We start from the raw sequence: 18,131 nt of genomic DNA on the forward strand, positions 1-18,131 counted from the left end.
ATTTCTTCGTGCTTAACCTGCCCTATCCTGCATGTATCCATAAAAGAAAAACTACACAACTAGCCTGGAACTTATATAGGCCATTCTGTTTGTTGCAGCTCCAAAATCTCCTCAATATCCATGTGATCATTTACAGGTTTCATGTACCATGGGCATGGCCAAGGCATTACAGGATTCTGGCAAATGATCTACCTGCTTTTTCAGGAGTGGTTTTCTCAGTGGAATTTATCCAATGCCTTTCCTCACATTCTGCATCTTCTCCCCACACTCCATTATCTGTAAACAGTGGCTCCAGTTACCTGTAAGCAGTGGCTGTACCAGATGATTTTAAAGGAGAGTGGATACACAGCTCTAAAATTCTGTCCCTCAGACAGATCCTAGTTAGTATCAAGTATCCTGGTTATCACAGGTGGTGAAATGCTGGCAAAAATGCTTGCAAAGTGATTTGGGAGGGCTCTGCTTGCTGTCAGTCATTACTGCCAAATTAGCTTAATTAAAACCAGCTGTGGGAAAGTGCTCTGCTGCAACTGATAACTTTGTTTCCTTCTCTGAAGTCTTGTGGGCCTGGGGCTGGTGATAACGAGTTGCTCAGATTCAGTGAGGATCTTCAAGTGGTTGCAGCTCTCTTACGTATATAGAGTTTTGAGGCTGGGCCTAAATCCTGCTTTTGGCTTGTGTTTCTCCATATGGAGTCCTTGGCCTTGAGATGCTGAGGTTTGTGTATTGCCTTGAATAGCACCTACTGTGGTTAGTGTTGCCATTTCTTGACCCGATTTGGGAGAGCTGGTGGCCATGTTTGTTTCAGTATGGTTTAAAAGGAATGTCAAGGTTATCCAGCCTGAGAAAGACACTCTTTTATTACAGTTTAAAAACATTATAAAACCCAATAACCTCTTCTTCTACAGCCAGTCCTTGACTTTATAACCCAACAGCTTGAGCCATTCAACGCAGTTTGCCTTTTCTGAGTGACCAGCAGCCCTTTGTGTTATGTGAACTGCTGTCTCAGGCTTCTGCAATATTCTTCATTTGCAGAATGCCCTACTCATTGCTATCTCCCTTTCCTTAATCCTCTCCTCTCTTTCCCTATCATCTGCTCAGTTGTGCAGGCAATTTCATAGTCAAATTCAGGGCCAAAAAGTTGCCAAAATTGATGACTTGTCACAAATCAAGAAAAGGCCTTTTTCCATTTCTGAGTTGATCCCAGACCTGCCAACATCAAGCTGTTGGGTTTTTTTGCCAGTCAAAAGAAGTTGTGTTGGATGAAGCAGCTGTTTTGGAATAAGGTTAATAAAATGACTGTTGCCTTTTATAAGGAGTTCTGCTAGTGGAGTAATCCAGAACTGGTGAAACTCTAAAATTTGTGAATCCCAGTGAGCCTGTGAAATCCTGGCTTGGAAGCACACATTGGCAGGTGGCTGGAAATGCTAATAAGTACTGGAGTCTGTTGTGGAGTGTTGTGGAAGTTTTGTCTTTCTGAGATTACAGTAGATTTTCTTTGTGGAAATTGACTTAGAAAGGGAGTTGTTCTTGGCATCTCTCAATTTCTGAAGTTTCAACTTTTAGTGAAGTAGAGTTGGCAGTTTCACAAGATTTTCAACAACAACAAAAAATTGATGCTTCAGTGATGCTGCTGCACTGCATGCTGGATTACTGTTCTTAAGCAAGCTTATCCCTTGTCTCCATATCTTCCTTAAAGTAGTCCATTGATGTGGATTGGGGTTTTGGCTTTTCTTCTTCTGTATTTGGGGTGGGTTTTCTTGTTTAGCTTTTTTTTCCAGAAGAATTTTGATTGCTTGTTGCAAAGATGCAAGAGACTTTGTGGCTTTCCTGGGTTCTCTGGTATTTTACTGCCTATTCCAGTTTTGCACACAAGTTTTGTGTCACTGTAACCTTCAGTCTGGCTGACAAGGATCTTTTTGATAGAATTTATCCATGGACAGTAAAAGTTCTTATAGCTGGAGGTGATATTGGCATTTTTTTAATGTCCTTTTCCCACTTAGAAGAGTGGCTGCTGATTTTTAGTCACTGCTGACTTGGAAACGACCCTATGAGTTATTTTTTTTTTTAAAGGCCGAAACACTTCAGGGAGGTGCTCAACAGTTTAATTCCATTGATCCCAGACTGCAACCGATGGTTCTTCTTATTTAACCTTCTGGGTGCCTTGGAATTATTTTAATGCTTTATTTGGTTGGTTGCTTTTTTTTTTCCCCCTCAGTGGCTTGTTTCTCTGCCAAGTGCTAATTTAAAGGGATTCATTGTATTTTTCTATGTGGTGTGATAGAAGGAACACTTTTCCTTAGATTGTCTCCAGCTGTATTTGTCCAGGGCTGAGTGGTGTGTGTGGTGATCAACTTCCACTCCTGCAGCTGCTATTTCAATAAGTTTTTCATTGTCCTGCAATTTCTGCACATGGAAATGAGGCACTACTGACAGTATTTAGTGCATCCCTGAGTTATTTTTCTTATGTTTTGATGAACTCTCTTATTAAAAATTAAAATCAAACACTTCTTTAAAAGAAAATAATAGGAAATGAGAATATAGGCACTGTTCAGTAACTGAGGTTCTTGTTTTGGAGCTTTATGGTTTTTTTTTTCCTCTGAGTATGGGCGCTTTCATAGTCCAGCAGATACTCTGGGAACATCTTTATTTCAGATTTGCTTGTGTCAGTGTTTGGTTTAGGATGTGAAGGCTTTTGTGTAGACATAATGCCCTTTGTAGGCCAGTTAGTGTGTCAGTAAGGTCAAGACAAATTGCTTCCCAAGCCATCAGCTTGGGAAGAACTTATGCTCCATATCTCTGAGTCTGTCTGCTACCTATAAAATCACATATTGTTTAGGATCTCTCAAATAAAAATTTTCTTTTGGAAGTCTCAGCGTGTTTTGGAAACTTACTAAGTTTTAGGATTTGATGAGCCAGAAATCCCTTCAAATTTTTGAATCAGTTGTGGTGATGCTGTTAAAAGTTAAACGAATTCCCACAAACTTCCCCCTGGCCCCAAAGTGCAGAATACATGAGTGAAAAATGGATCCAGCAGACTTTCTGTTCAACATCACCTTTCATGTTAATAAATGATCTAGATCCTTGCTATGCAAAAGAAATTCAAGTGTGGTCATTTTCTGGACAAGATGCCTCTGAAACACTTGTACTCAGGAGATGTTTTAGGTTCTTACCTCATACCTTAGTCCTTCCTGTAATTTGTTTGTGCTCCAGGCAGAGTCAGGAGAAATGACAAATCTTACTGTAAAAACTCTACATAGGAGCTTGTTGGCAGTTATTGTGGCAGTTGGGCCAGATATTGCATGCTTTAAGGTTTTGGGAAGCTTTTGACCACTGGCTAAATATCTTAAGTTGTAGATCATTTTCAAAGAAACTCAAGAATGTGAATTTCCTGATGGAAGTATTTGTACTTCTGCTTTTGAGAAAGGAGGGGTTCCTGAGAGTTAGCTTGGAAAAGGTTTTTGCATATCAGGGAAAGGGAGAAAAAAATGGTTGAGTGGCTCAATAGGCATAAAACCAAGACCAGTCTATAAAATAGTTGTTGTCCTAATTGTCATTAATTGTGTGTAGATATCTTCATTTATGTAAACCAGAAAATAGTGTGCATCAGCCTTCCAGAATTCTCTGACAGCTGTGTGAGTATATGTAAGTTTGAGACACAAACTGTGTTTTATTAAGGTAAAAGCCCATGTCCATATTTAGGAAAAATGCTACAAGACTAAAGCAATTTATTTCAAATTATAAATGCTTTGTGTTTTATAGTATCTAAGCTAGCAATATATGCTTTTTTTGCAATATGAAAATACAGAATTAATTTTCTCTGTGCTGTGTAATTCCCCAACTGCCAGTACCTATTTTCTGTCTTGCCACATAGATTGTTATCTTCAAAGAGAGAAATTATACTGCTTTGTAATTTATTGCATGTTCTTCTATGGAATTTGGGAGTATGACTGACTTTTTGCTACGGTAATAATTGAAACCAAAATATGAGGCTTGTCTTAGGAGATAATGAGCTCCTTAAAATACTGAGAATCTGTTCGGGATTAGCTATAAAGAATTTCTCATTGTCAAGAAAAGAACTTCTTGGACACCAGCTTTATTGGCAGAGTTTGGCCTGGGTATTTTTGTGACTTTTTGATAGTTCTGTACCTTCTCTGGAGTTGTGTTCCTCAAAGCCAAGTGTATCTTCATTAATGCCTGCAGCACCTTGATCTCACCTTGTCCTTTGTCTCTGGGAACTGTCCACCTCCCTTCTGCAAGGTGCAAGGTGAGAGGCAGGAGCTGTTGGCCTTCCCCTGGATCAGGAGCTGTGGTGGGCACGGAGGAGCTGCCTGTCCCTGATGCTCAGTAAGCACCATGCTCATCATGGCTCTGAGAAATTATGTAGTAGATTCAAGTAAATACTGATCTTATGAGCAAAACATACCAGCCCTTCCTGCCACCAAACAGTTATTTGGGCACTGCTGAAGACAATAGCAATGTAATATCCTTCTGAAGCATTTGCCAGCTGGCGCAGGACGCCACATCTTTTCATTCCATTCATTCATTGCAGAATAAAGAAAATTGGCATGCTCAAACCATTTTAAAAATACATCTGTTCAGAACATGAGTGTTGTTCAGTTCATTTACCACTTCACAACAAACGTCCTGATGAAAGAGGAGTAATGCACAAAACAGCAAGTGTAAAAAGGTTGGTTAGGTGCCATGAAATTCATAAAAATTGCCTAAAGGAATATTACTACATCTCTCAAGTTCAGTATCACTAAGACAACTGTATTTTCAATTAAATGACAGGAAATTGAGAGGTGATAGAGAATGACTTTTCTGTTTACAGTGTAACCAGTAGACCTTGATGCCACATTAAATTCTCCAGACAAGTGATAATACTTTGCTATATCCATTCTTAACTTTCAAGCCTTTTATCCAAGGGTCTTTGGAAAAAATCAGATTGTTTATTTTTGTGGATGAGAAACAATTTAATCAAAGGACTTGTTCAGGGCTGCATGGGTTATAGCAGAATTACCCCTGTTGGCTATGGCTTAGTTTGCAGAGACTCACTCAGAGCCCGCTGTGCCTGCCCTCCCCAGCAGAGCTTGTGCTGAGCCTCAGTGCTCCGTGGCAAGTTTCGCGGTGTGGAAGCTGGCTGGCTCCAGGCTGAAGCACAAAAGGGACCTCATGTCTGCACAGAGAGGATGGCCAAGGAATCTGGGTTCAGATCTAAGCTTGGCTGTGAAGTCAGCTGTCAATAAAATGGGTGTTTTGGGTGAGCCACAAAAATGGAGAGAGAACCTATGGGTCTTCAGTACTGTGTGCTTTGTAAATGGGAATGGTATTTCAAGAGATAGTGGCTAGAGCAACATGCAGAAACTTTTGTTTGTACAGTGCATGAGTGAATTGCTCTTAAGAATGAGATATTTCCATTATTATGATATTTCTCAATGATGTGTGTTCTCAAATGAGGATGAATCTTCCCTCACAGGTACGTTATTTGAAACAAGCATTGTCCTATTCCCACATCTCCATACCAAAATAAGTATAGCTAGGTGGCACACAGGACAGACATTCAAATTTAGTGTAGCCTTGTTTTAAGACAATTTATTAAACCCAGAGTTTATTGGAAATGTTCTTTACAATCGGATGTTTCCTGTTGCTGAGTGGCTTTTCTCTTCCCATAAAGGGACTAAGTTCTGAACTTTGAACCTGTATCTCCTATCAGCTGCAGACAGCACTGGACTGAAACTCTGCATGTGTTTTGCTTGCCAAAACTTGCAGTTCCTTTATTTGCTGCTATTTACTCTCCCATCTGTGATTAGGAAGTGTGCCTGTGCTCTGTGTGTGTCATCTTTATACGTAATTTCTCATCTTAGATATTGAAAATGTTAGAATTATGCTGCTCAAACAATACACTTGAGATAATAACTCCTTGTGGTGTCTAAACACAGGAGCAGTACTGATTATTTTTGACAAAGTACGTGTGTAGGAGCTGAGATTTTCAGTAAGAGTGGTATGATATGTGTTTCCTTTGACCTTCACTGATGCTGTGTGAAGTGGAGCTTAGGTGGTGTGTTACAATTAGTGCCTTGAGTTTTAAATGATGAGTATGAGTCACTTGGAACATCCTTGAACTGTGGTACAGAAGATGTTGTTGTAGTGACCAGTGCCCTTAACACAGAGCCGTCTGTCTCACTGTGTTCAGAAAAGGAGGTGTCAAGTAGGAAAATCCTTGGCACTATAGAAGAAAGAGCTCAGCAAAGCAAAACAGACCAAGCTGGGGGGAATGGGGAGCCCAACATTAATGCAAAAGTAGGATACTTACTAAGTTAGTCAGATGGCATTTGTCATTAAACTCAGTAAATTACTTAGCCCTTTCCTGAATCCATCTTCAGCATGCAAAACAATGTGTTAGGAAGTGAAGGTTGCCTTGTCAAGGAATTTTTAAGTGCAGGCAGTTATGTTTTACTGAATCTGAGGAAGGATATACTTTAGATATCTAAGTGAGATCTCTAAGACAGAAATGAAATTATTCAGTTTCCTTCAGTTCTTTGGATATAAGAATTATTCAGTATAATGCATAGTCATCATAAGATAGGGTCTTATTCAAAATATTTTTTCTTTGGGGCAGGAGATGTTCTAAGATCTTCTTGCCAAATGAATCCCAACAGTAGAATGTGTTTGAGAGTGTGCTTTTGTATGCTTCATTTCCTGACTAGGTGAAACATAATAATAGTTTTTGTTGTTATTGATCTCTTTGTCAGCAAGTTATGAAGAGTTTCAGGCATTAAATATTCCTTCTCTGGTATGTCACATCCCAGAATATTGATCTCAAATAGAAAATAAATTTTGATGGCCCTTGGGAATTTTGATCCTATACTTTTCAGTACTCAGCAGAAAAAGGGAGACAGATGAATGACAGACCCTTAAGAATGTTCTTCTAATTCCTTGATTAAAATGAAGCCCCTCTTTTTTTTTCTTTTCATTCTGACTCTGAATCAAAATTTTGTTGGGCAATATTACTGCAGTTGCCATCCCCAGGCCAGCTGATGGAGCTCTGCAGGATATCTGATCTCTGATCAAGCTCTGGAGGTATAAATTACATTAGATATTATTAAATACAGGTTGTAGTTCTGTAGGAATCCATCAGAGTATCTGGAGAACAGAGGTATATGGAATGAGAGACATTGATAATGCATGTAAGAAAGCAAAGCAGACCTCAGAGCTTGAACATCTGAAGAAGGATGTGCCAAATCACAGCCTTATGTTGTGATGTGTTCTTGTATTCCCTGTTTGGCTTGGCCTGTGGTGTGTATTGCTGTAATGGTATGTGGTACTGAGGCTGTGTTAAGCCTTTATTATTAAACTCTTATAACTCCAGTGGGACTGACAGTTTGTGGTTTCTCAGGACCATTTCCAAAGCAGCACGCAATCATGTTGGTTTTTTTGGGGAAGTTACTTTATTGCTGAAGTCTGGTTTTGCATTTCATTTTTTTTTTTTCTTTAAAAAACCCCTAAACAATCCTCCCCTAAAAAAAAAAAAAAACAGGAGAGAGAAGTTATTGGTTCAGCTTCTTTGGTTTCCAATAGGTTGAGACAGATATCTACAAATCCTTGCAGGGAGAATCTGTAAAAAGCAATAAAAACTTAGTGACTTCGCAGAGGGACTTACTATAAAAATCTTAACTGAAATTTTGAAACAGCACTTAGGTAAACATACAGTTTATGTACAGTTCTTGTTTAAATGTGGATTATATTTGCAGTTCTCATTACGTGTTGTCACTGCTTATGTTTTGGTTTGTATATTGCATCTTCTTCAATTATGAAATCAAAGTAAGGATAGTATTTGTGTTGGAAATTAATCCATGTATTTGCTCTTGCATGATTTTAAGAACTTGACACAACTGGGCTTTTAAGAGCTGTTTCCATACATCTCTTCAGTGCAGTACCCATGGTAAATGTTTATCTAGGGATGTGCATGGAGTATGAAACTTCAGGTGCTTTTCAGCATGGCTTTGTCTCCTACAAATCTGCAGTTGGTGTGGGTCATCAGTCATTTGTGAAGACCCAAATCTGCATTTATTTTTCTGTTCAGAAACCAGAGTACTGGAAAAGATGCAGCAATGTGTTACAAGTAGCAGTTAAATACTAGTCTGGTGTCCAGAAATGCCCTAAGGTGCACAATATATGCAGCAAGATGGATGATTTAATTTGTCTGTCTTGGGGACAGGGGAATGTGGTGCAGTTATCCAGGCCCTGAGAAGGTTAGCAACACTTGAAGTGCATCCCTTGCCTTGAAATACAATCAGTCCACATACCTGGATATCTTATCTGGAGTGTGGTATAAGTGCAGCAATACATTTAGTCATCACAGATTTGCTTGAAGGTGGGGTTTTTTTGAGGTTTGGGTTTTGTTTTTGTTTTTTCTTTTACTACAGAACAGGTCTGTTGAAGTCCTGTTGTGTTGCTTTGAAGGTGCATTCAGCTCTGGGTCCTGTATGGACCATTATTGGAAATGATTTAAATTTGTTCCCAGAGCAGCATTGAGGGTCTTTGCAGAGTCTGTCTTCGAGCCCTTATTTCCTGAATGAAATGGGACCCTTGTGTTGGTTTCACAGCAGTGGAGCAGGGTCTCATGAACCACTCCACTGTCCAAAGGGGCTGAGGTGAGTGCCTTCAGGTAACCCTGTACAGCACTGTTTTGTGGGGCATGATGGAGCACATTTGTATATTGGTCCAATTTGTGATGCTCTAACTGGATGGTGGGAGTGAGGGAAAGTGACCCAGAGCATAGGTCCCAATGCAATTTTGGGTTTAAGTTGACACAAAGTGACCCAAAGCAACTTTGCAATCTGGCTGGTGAGGTCTCAGCCATCATTATTCCTGGCACCGAGTGCCTTCTAAATTGAGTGAGTGCTTGTGCTGTCTTTGCTTCTTCTGATGGATTGGATAAGATCCAGAATTACATTTGGATTTTGCTATATCGTGTTGTTTTGGGGTTTTTTTTTCCTTTTCTTTTTTAAGCTGCTAGAGCCACTGAAAAAAAAAGATTGTAGTTAACATGAAAACAGATGTAAAAGACTGGCACTGCGGCATGTGCAGCCTTAAGCTGTACATATTGGCAAGTTACTGTGTGTCAGATTTCATGATTTAGGCATAAAGGCTGCCCTTCAGTTAAGGCAGGAGGACAAAAATTTAAGCTTATTTATGGAAATAGGTATCTGAAAGGTTGGGGATTGCTCCTTCAGGCACGAACACTTCCTGGCACCTAAAGCAAGGGTGCATGTAAGTGGGTATGTTTTACATTGTATCTTAATGAGTTTTGAAAGGTAGAGCCTTTGAAGATTGCCTTTGAAAGGTAGAGCCCACTCTGGGGCTTGGGGAAAGGCACTGGGCACAGACAGAGCTGCCACTTTGTCTCAGCAAAAAAGACCCCCTAGAAAGTCAGGGGGATTTGGAACTGAGTGATGACTGGAAGAGATTTGAAAATAGAAGCAAAGAAACTTTTCTTTTTGAGTTCTGTGAAGCAGAACTCAGCGTATTTGCAAGTAAATCTGGCTTGCTTCAAAGAAATGTTTATCTCCATCAAATTCTGACAGAAATAACCTGTAGCTCTGAGTTTGGATGTGAGTAGGTTTTGGGGGTAGAAGAAAGGCGACATATTATTATCTTCTCAGCCTTTTCCAGGTTTATAGTTTCTTCACTTTTGGAGTGTTAATACCAGAAATAAACATAGTGTTTTAATAAAGATCCATTTTTAGTGAAATTACTTCTGGAAGTCTAGGGGGAGTTGACTATAATTCAGGTTATTCATAGTGAATTTGATTAGTTGAAACTAATAGTAGCATGAAGAACTAGATTGGAAAAGGGAGCTCCTAATCTGCTTGTAAATTGTTTTTTTTTAATATGAGGAAGACAATGTTCTCAGTTAAGGGAATGAAACATTATGCTATTTTGTGGGTTGCAATAATGTTATTAATTTGGTGCTTGCAGTGCTTTTCAGCCATTCTCAGATAAATCCTAATATTTCATGTGCAGTGTTTGAATGCAAAATATATTTTAGGAAAATTAACAGCTTTTAAATTTGACATTAACTACAAAGCAGTACTTTATGTTGATAAAAATCTCAACAGTTTTTTAAAAGTAGAACCCCACACAGATACTTTAAAATTGATGACAAATGAAGTTAATGCAGTTAAAATGAATTAAACTCATTGCTATTTAGAATAATATAATGATGTCTGAATTTTATTCCCAAAAGAGGAAATACAGTTGTTAAGTCCAGATGGATTTTTGTTTTTGTTGGAGTAAGTTTTGAGACTAGCAATATCTTCTTTTTAATATTTTTAACGTTACTACCATAGTGCTGGATCCGTGACAGCACAGACCTCCTTTTTCTAAATTCTTTTGAACCCAGTCAAATTAACAGTTCTTTATTAAAACATCAGTGTTTATTTTGAAAATTAGCAGTTTCTTATTGCATTTTTAAGAGTTGGAACATAAGCACCAGGATAATGTAAAATATAGAGAAGCCAAGGGCTCAGTCCTGTCAAGTTATTTTCAGCTCTAATATGGTAACTGCCTGTGATTGTAGCCTGCCTAAATTTCAAGTGGTGCAGCAGGAGGTTAAGCTCTTCAGCAGGCTGTCTTCTTGTGCTTGAGCTTTTTGCCTTGCACTGAGGGCTTGCACCTTGGCAGCCTTTGTGGTGCTGCAAAGGATGTGTAGTGAGTTGATCACACATCTGAAACCTGAGTGACAAAGATAAAGGATTCAGACCATTTGTTTAGATGAAGATGAAAGGCAGTTCAGCTATTGCTGTGTCAGTTTAAAGCTTCTCAGGCCATAAAATTATTAATCCTATTGTGCTGGTTTGTTCTTTTCTGTGTTTTGGCCGTTGGCAATTTTTTTCTAACTTCTGGGCCCTATTTTGCTTCACTGTTAGGGAAATAGAATTTGGTCATCTTTCTCCTTCATTATAGGACTTCCATGAAAATAGATGGGAAACCAGGAGGCTTACTACCAAAGTAAATCCTGGTTTGTCTGAAATAAGCATAAAGCTGGGGGAAAGTCCCATTATTGAGCATAACATAATGCAACTCCACTTGGAACAGATTATCAAATCATTACTGATAATTTTGCAAACAAATTCTAGGTTGGAAGGGTCCTATGTGAGGAAAATGAATGACTTATAGAGGGGTCTGGATCATGGGGTAAGCTGAGTGCAAGCAGGCACTAAGGGTTTCTATGGCCAAATGTCAAGTTGCATATAGAAAAACTCTGGTCTTTAAACTACAGTTGAAGCAAAGGGTGCCCCATCCTATGAAACAGTGACTAAGTGTCAGGCATTAACTGGTGAGCAAGAATTGCCACTGCAGTCATGGATAAAAGCTTTGTTGTGATTCCCAGATAGAAAAATAAAAGGGTATCAAGTACAGAGGTTATATTTTCTTGATGCTTGACACATGTGTTGCATATAGTACAAAGGTGAAAAGATATTGATGAATTGAAATGCATTGAGTTGGAAGCCACTACTGTGAGTAAAGATGTGGGAAACATGGTGAGCATGGAGTGCAAGGAGCACAAAAGTTCTTGGCTTAGCAAACCGTGTCAGGGAAGAACTGATCATAACAGGTGAGTCCTCTAAGTGGGGACAAAATATTGGGAATACATTTGATAAGAAAAAACTCTCTGGGCCAGCAGTCAAAGCATGTTATGATTCAGTTGACCAAGCTTATTAGACATAAAATTAATTTATTTTCAATGAATTGTGGCTACTTCATTGGTTAACAGCACTGTGATTTACTGCATACTGCGTTGTTCTGCCTTTGCTAGGTGCCTGTTTTCTTTCTGGTTGGTGAAGAAGTTGTTCTGCTTCCTGGCAGAAGGGAGCACAAGGAATTCTTAAGCAAAAGAACAAAAAAAAATGTTACAGCAAGAAATGCTGCTGAAAAAAAGGGGAAAATGAACTTGTACTCTTGTGTTACAGATTCAGTGGTTCTTTCCTTTGACTCCGTTGGACATACAATAGGCTCAGGTACAACATTGCCTTCTTCTTTATCTCCCACCTCATGACAAGGCTTCTACTTAACTGGACATGGTAGCCATGTTGGGAGGCAGGACACTGAGTCAGGCTTCTGTGGGAATCAACCATCTAGCCAAAGGGTAAATAGATCCTTTCCCAAGTGCAGTGGGAGTTTTTAGAGCCTTAGTAGGACACAAGGATTAACCTGCGGGACTCTTCCCTTACCCAGCGAGGAAACGACCTGGACATGTGTTGATGATGCAGTTTGTGCTCCTCTTCTCGTGTGAAAGGCATTAAGATGATGTCACCTACCAGCTGAAGAAAAACTGTTTCATGCTACTAGGATAGTTTCCCAGCTAAACAAACAGTTGAGTTATTTGGGGAAAGACATGAGGAATGCTTCCAGGAAGGGGAAGACGAAGGAGTCATAACTAAACCAATAGGGCTGGAAACTTTTTTTTTGGGTGGAGATTGACCAGCATTATTGAACCCCAGGGCAAATCCTTCCCAATCTCATTTTGTTTGGAACCTAAGCATGACCTACAATGAAACTGAACCAGAAATTAAAAATTCTTTTGTGCTGGGAGCACTTTACTAGATCAGTAACTCTCCATTTGGCTGTGTATAATGTGCAAGCTGCAGCCAAGACACGCCACAGTGAGCATGATACTTGATGAAATTCAGTTTAAAATGTGTGTATAAGGATATATGAAGTCCAAGGGAAAGACTAAGAATTGCTCCTATAACTTTAAACCCCTTAACACTTAAAAGATGGGGATATTTATTGTCTTCCACAAAAGACAAAACCTTTGCTTGGATTTTTTTAATCTTGCTTGCCAGCCTTTCCTCTTAGGTTGATAGGGGGAACATGCTGCCTTCCAACATAGCACCTGTCTTCTGCCTGCACACTTTGAAAGAGAGCCTGCTGCCTGACACTAACATTGAAGCTTGAACACACATCTGATTTACTAACCCCTCAACTAGTGGTAGTAACTTACTTTGTTTAGAACACCTCAAACTTTTTCTGCTCTCCCTATATCTCCTCTAAAACTTGTATCTGGAAATAGATCTAATCTTAGTGCATGATCTGATGTGGGAGTATCTCTAGAGTGCCAAATGGACATGTTGTGTATATGGGGGGAAGAAATCCTCTATTAATTCTTTCTAATTAATGTGTCATAACTGAAGTGTGTTGTTGCCTGTCTCCTGTATTGGGTGGTGGTCTCTTCAGCCTGCAGAAGTAGAGAGGAAGTTGCATAGGTTTTGAATTTTAACCACAGATTTTGTATCTGTGGAGTTAACCATAAATGTTTTCACCAATAGGAAAGTAAACTTAGTGATTAAAAACAGTTCAACTGCTCTGTGTCTTTTGGAGTTCTGTTAATATGGAGGGTGGGAGACAGGCTCATGCAAGCCATTGGACTGCCTGGGTCTGCTTTAAAAGCACTGATCTTTACTCTGCTTGAATTTTACAACTCAGGCTTGGTTTGGTTAGGAATTGAGACAGTAAGACTTGACCTTTTGTAAACCCTTTCACTGCAGCAAGACTGACTTCCTTCATTGAAGAAATGTGAAGAAAACTCATATATTTGAGAAAGGAGGCTCAGAAATGCCCGAGAAAGCTGTATGTTTATTGCTCTTGTGTTTAGTACTTTGCACTTACTGTGCTGCAAGGTTCACCTTGCTCTGAACTGGTATGTTTAATAAGATGTCAAGATGTGTGATATCTGTCCAACTGAGGGATAGCTTTCCTTGTTGAACAGGAAGGAGAGAGAGAAAAACTGTGGCTATTGTGCTTCCGCTGTCCATCCCATCTCACCTTGCTGCAGACCCAGGAAAAGACAGAGCCCAGAAAGAACCCACAGAAACCATGGCAGCTCCAGGCCCAGCCATTCCCAGTAGGTGATGTTTCAGCTAAAGTTATATGCTTTGAAACATAAAATTACATATACCTTTTTCTTTATTAGTCAAAACCAGCTGAGAATAATAGTCTCCCTGTTAAGATTTCATGCTGCTTAAAACTGGTACTTATATTTGCATATTAAACACCTTAGAAGTCCTTTTTAGTACCTGTTAGTCATGCCATGTGAAGGGCAATGTCTTGTTGCAGCTTCTGTATCATACTTGAATTGGCTGTTTGTCTTTATCTTGGCTTTCCTCTTCACTTTGTCCCACATGCAAGTCTCAGTTTTCAGAAAAGCTGGAAATCTGTCCTTATGCAACTCAGATTAATGACACTGTCTAGGTTTTTCTGGATAAACTTTCTGAACTGAGTGTTCAGAAGCTCATATGTCTATGGAGCTTCATAGGAGATTATTGGGTAGAGGGTATGTGAGCCAAATGTGTTTTGAGTGAGACTGAACTATGAGGTTCATGCTGTGGTCCAGCCTTCCCAAGTCCAGATGTTTTTGTAATTCTCTTCATGGCTGTCTGTTCCCTTAAAAGATAAAGCTTGAGCAGCTGAGATAAGTGTTTGATGTTATGTCTAGGCCAGAGTTTCAGCTGAAACCATTTCAGAAAGAAGGGTGTCATGCTCTGAGGTTGGGGAAACAATCAGGACGCAGGGTGTTTGAGGAGTCCTAGATTTCATTCACTTGCCATAGACAGCTAGTGCTTCTTTTATTTTTTTCTTTTCTCTCTAGTTACTTTGTTTTACTTTGTTGCTACCAAATCAAACATTGGACCTTGAAAGTTAGATTTATACCCCTGCTATTTTTGTTCAAGACCTTTTCCTACCTCCTGTGTTTAACAGCAAGCTAAATTTTTCTTCTCTAAGCCTTGGATAGGAGTGCACTGGATGTGCAAGTTTCCCAGATGCTACTGAGCTTGCTGAAAATACTGAATACCTTTGGGCTGGTAGGCTTATGCTCTTGTCAGATGTGTTTGATTGCAGTACTGACCACTGATTCATTGCAGATGTTCTCACTTGCAGGCTTAAAAGGTGCTAGTTTTAACATTAAGAGCAAGCAAGTGTTATCTAGGTCTTGCTCAAATTGTTTGCATGTATTAACTCTTCTGGATTCCCAGACTTTGGTTTAGAGTAGCTGTCTGCTGCAGCTCACGTGCTTGCGACAGCCCACATGTAAGACCATGCTTCCAAATGCTGAGTTCACACTGACAGTGGAGTAATCATCTGAGAATTTAAATCTGTGCTTCTTTTGGAGTCTGCTCTTAGTGATTCCTTAAGTCAAAGTCCATAAACCATTTTGGGAAAAGCTGTGAGAACTATGAAGGAAACTTTCTCTGTTCCATTCAGCTGCTGAAGATGCTCAGATAACCATTGTGTGAAGGATGAGAATAACCCTGTGTCTGTCCTACCAAATACAGCTGCAGAGTGAATTTGGTGACTGCTTGCCTACATTTTAGATAGACAGTGGTATGGATGGAGGCCAGGAATAGAAATGCAACTGAATGAGGTATCAAATCTATAGGGTAGTGATAGATTCCTAGCATAAGAAACATTGGTGACTTGCAGAAAATTCCTTGCTGTTTATTTGATTTCTCAATGATACTCTGATAGTACAAATGTCTACAGTTGCACACTCTGATATTTCCTGGATTTTCAGGTCAGTGGTAATTAACTTTAGGCATTCTTAGTTTGAGGAAAGCAACTTTAATTAATGTTTGGAGCTGATGTGGATCTAGAGTGTTGGGGTTTTTCACCCAAATTGCGTTTCTTTCTTAGCACTATGTGATAATGATGTGAAAGGAGAGATGAAATTACTGTGCTATATATTTCTCCATTCCTGTAAGGCTGAAAGAAAAAAGGGAAATACATGTATTCTCTCTGATGGTTTAGTGGGTTTTTTCTGCAGAAATGCTTTTTCCTTTTCATTTTTTGATTATTGAAGTTCTACTTCATTCTTTCTTTTTCTGAGTGTAGACTGTGGGAGCTGTTTGAATCTTTGCCAGTGACTGTCATGAAGCAGTTTCATAGTCCTTATGTGACTTTGCCAGTGTGTTCAGTATCATCATCTGTCTTCTTATTAATGCTCTATTCCTCCAGTTGAAAATACAGCTGTGAATGATTTGAGGTGCAAATGTCAAGAAGTGGCTTAATGAACGCCTCAAATTAAGAGTATTTCAATGTGATTTTTCTCTCTCACATGACATCTCTGCATCAAATCAGCACATCTTGTAAGTCACTAAAAGCCAATATAGATTACTGATTTGTTAATATTGTTCTTGACTTTTATTAGGAAATACGATAAATTTCATAGAATAAAGAGTATGTTGGGAAACTCAGTAGGGCAGCATTAACTCCATTTGCCAAGTGGACTCATGGCAGTAAATGTTTAGCAAAGGCTGTAATCTGTCTTGAAACAGATGACTTCCTGGGAAAAGTGAAAGGGCATATGCATATCAAAGGAGGAAATATTTCATCTTCCTATTGTAGTCTTTCCTAAATTCAGCTTAAAGCAGTCAGTTGCTTTTCTACCATTGGAGGTAGCTATAGTTTTATTAGGATGTGCAGATGTAGACTGGTGAGGTAAGCTTCTGGTGCTAGGCTGCAAGGGCTGAGCACTTCTGCTCCTTCTGTGATTGTTACAGAGCAGGGGAAGGCACCAGGGACTGGGCTTTGTCTTAGCAGTTTTCTTGGTGTTTTTCTTGATGTCACTTGGCAACCTGCAGAAAAAGGTTGATAAATGCATATGCAAAAGCATGAGTGGGGGTGAGGAGGAAACTGAAGCATAGACCTGCATGCCGTCCATGCAGGGCTGGGCTGAGAAGCTCGGGTGGCCTCAGCTGTACCACTCCTGAACTTGCCTTTGCAGTCTTTTTTATTCCCTGGTTATTTAAATAGAAGATAATGTTTTCACCAGTAAATTCCATCACTGAAGAGGTTAAAGGGAAAATCCTATGGAAAGGATGTAACATTAAGTCTTTGTTTATCCAGTACTTTGATTGTTACTCAGTAGTCCTGACTGCTATTTTTTTAACCTTGCAATAAAAGCTTTCTTTTGTCCTTTTCAGTTGATCCATTTAACATGACTTTTTTTTTTCATTAATTCTTTCTTGTCTCTCGAGTTCTAGCAGAATTATTTTACATTGGTGAACTTTTATAACTGTCCATATGTGTTTTCTTAGTCCAAGGTGAATGTGATGTGTTTGGCCTTTTTCATTGCAGAATAAATTATTTTACTTGTGGCCTTTACTGCAGATGTAGAACTTGCATGTGAATAGTGACCAGGGCTTGGCTCATATAGATCCTCAATTCTGCAGAGACCAAACTGCACTGGACAGGATGAAATATATCAGGGTGGTCTGAGCATCCTTGATAGGACCTCTGTCTCTTGAGAATCGTACTGATTTCTTTGACAAACACAAACATTTTGAATAAAAGAGCGAAATTGAATCTTCTGCCTTCCCTCCTGTACTTGCAATTAGCAGTTAAACACAGAGCTAGAACTGCATATAGCCTGTCTTTTTAAAAAAAATTTAATTTTCTATTTCTGCTTCTTTATAGCTATATTGGCTGCAGATGCAAGAGGCAACTTGAATACTTGCTAGATACTGTACACTGGACTTTATGGCTTCCTGGGTGGTCTGCATAGAGTTTTCAGACATGAGACAATGCATCTCTCACTTGCAGCCTGATAGCTGGATTTCTGTTGGATTCTTTGGAGGAATTTCCATGCTAATGCCAACATTGAATTTGGCACAGGATTTGCATAATTCATAGAAATTGCTATGCTTGGCTGTATTTCTGTTCATGTAATCCCAATTACATGCTTTATTATGAAATAGTTGTCAGTTCTTAGATCCTTATTCAGTTCTGATCTTCCTGGAAATGTAGAAATGCATTTTGGTTTTGACCTAAGATGACCTCTTGTTCTAACGATGCAAGATGGTGCATGATGAAACTTCATTTTCCGTATTTGTTCACTTCTGTGCTTCTGTGCACTGCTGTACCACATTGTCAACGGAGATCTGTAGGTCCTTAGCACAGGTGATTGTGATCTTTAGAATGACTTGTGTTCTTCTAATAATGTTACTTTTATCCTCCATGGGCCTTTCAGTCTTCTGTGGGCTGATAATATGAAGTCTTGTTCAGATTACTCCATGATGTTCTTCCAGGGGATGCAAACTAAGTTCTTTATTACCTTTACTCATCTTTTG

General features: G+C 39.3%; 1 protein-coding gene across 5 annotated transcripts in view; it reads left to right on the forward strand.

The window, feature by feature from the left end:
• Positions 1–18,131, forward strand: part of ST3GAL3 (ST3 beta-galactoside alpha-2,3-sialyltransferase 3) — a 170,227-nt gene that overhangs the window by 25,282 nt on the left and 126,814 nt on the right. For 2 of the 5 annotated variants that reach the window (XM_058808215.1, XM_058808214.1), the window contains exons 3-4: positions 11,976–12,023; positions 13,775–13,909. The exons of the other annotated variants lie outside the window; for them this stretch is intronic. In XM_058808215.1, the coding sequence (XP_058664198.1) occupies positions 11,976–12,023; positions 13,775–13,909 (183 nt within the window). The remainder of the gene's footprint in view (positions 1–11,975; positions 12,024–13,774; positions 13,910–18,131) is intronic. 5 annotated transcript variants of the gene reach the window in all.

The sequence above is a fragment of the Ammospiza caudacuta genome, chromosome 7 (genome assembly GCF_027887145.1).
Source record: "Ammospiza caudacuta isolate bAmmCau1 chromosome 7, bAmmCau1.pri, whole genome shotgun sequence".
Lineage (NCBI taxonomy): Eukaryota > Metazoa > Chordata > Aves > Passeriformes > Passerellidae > Ammospiza > Ammospiza caudacuta.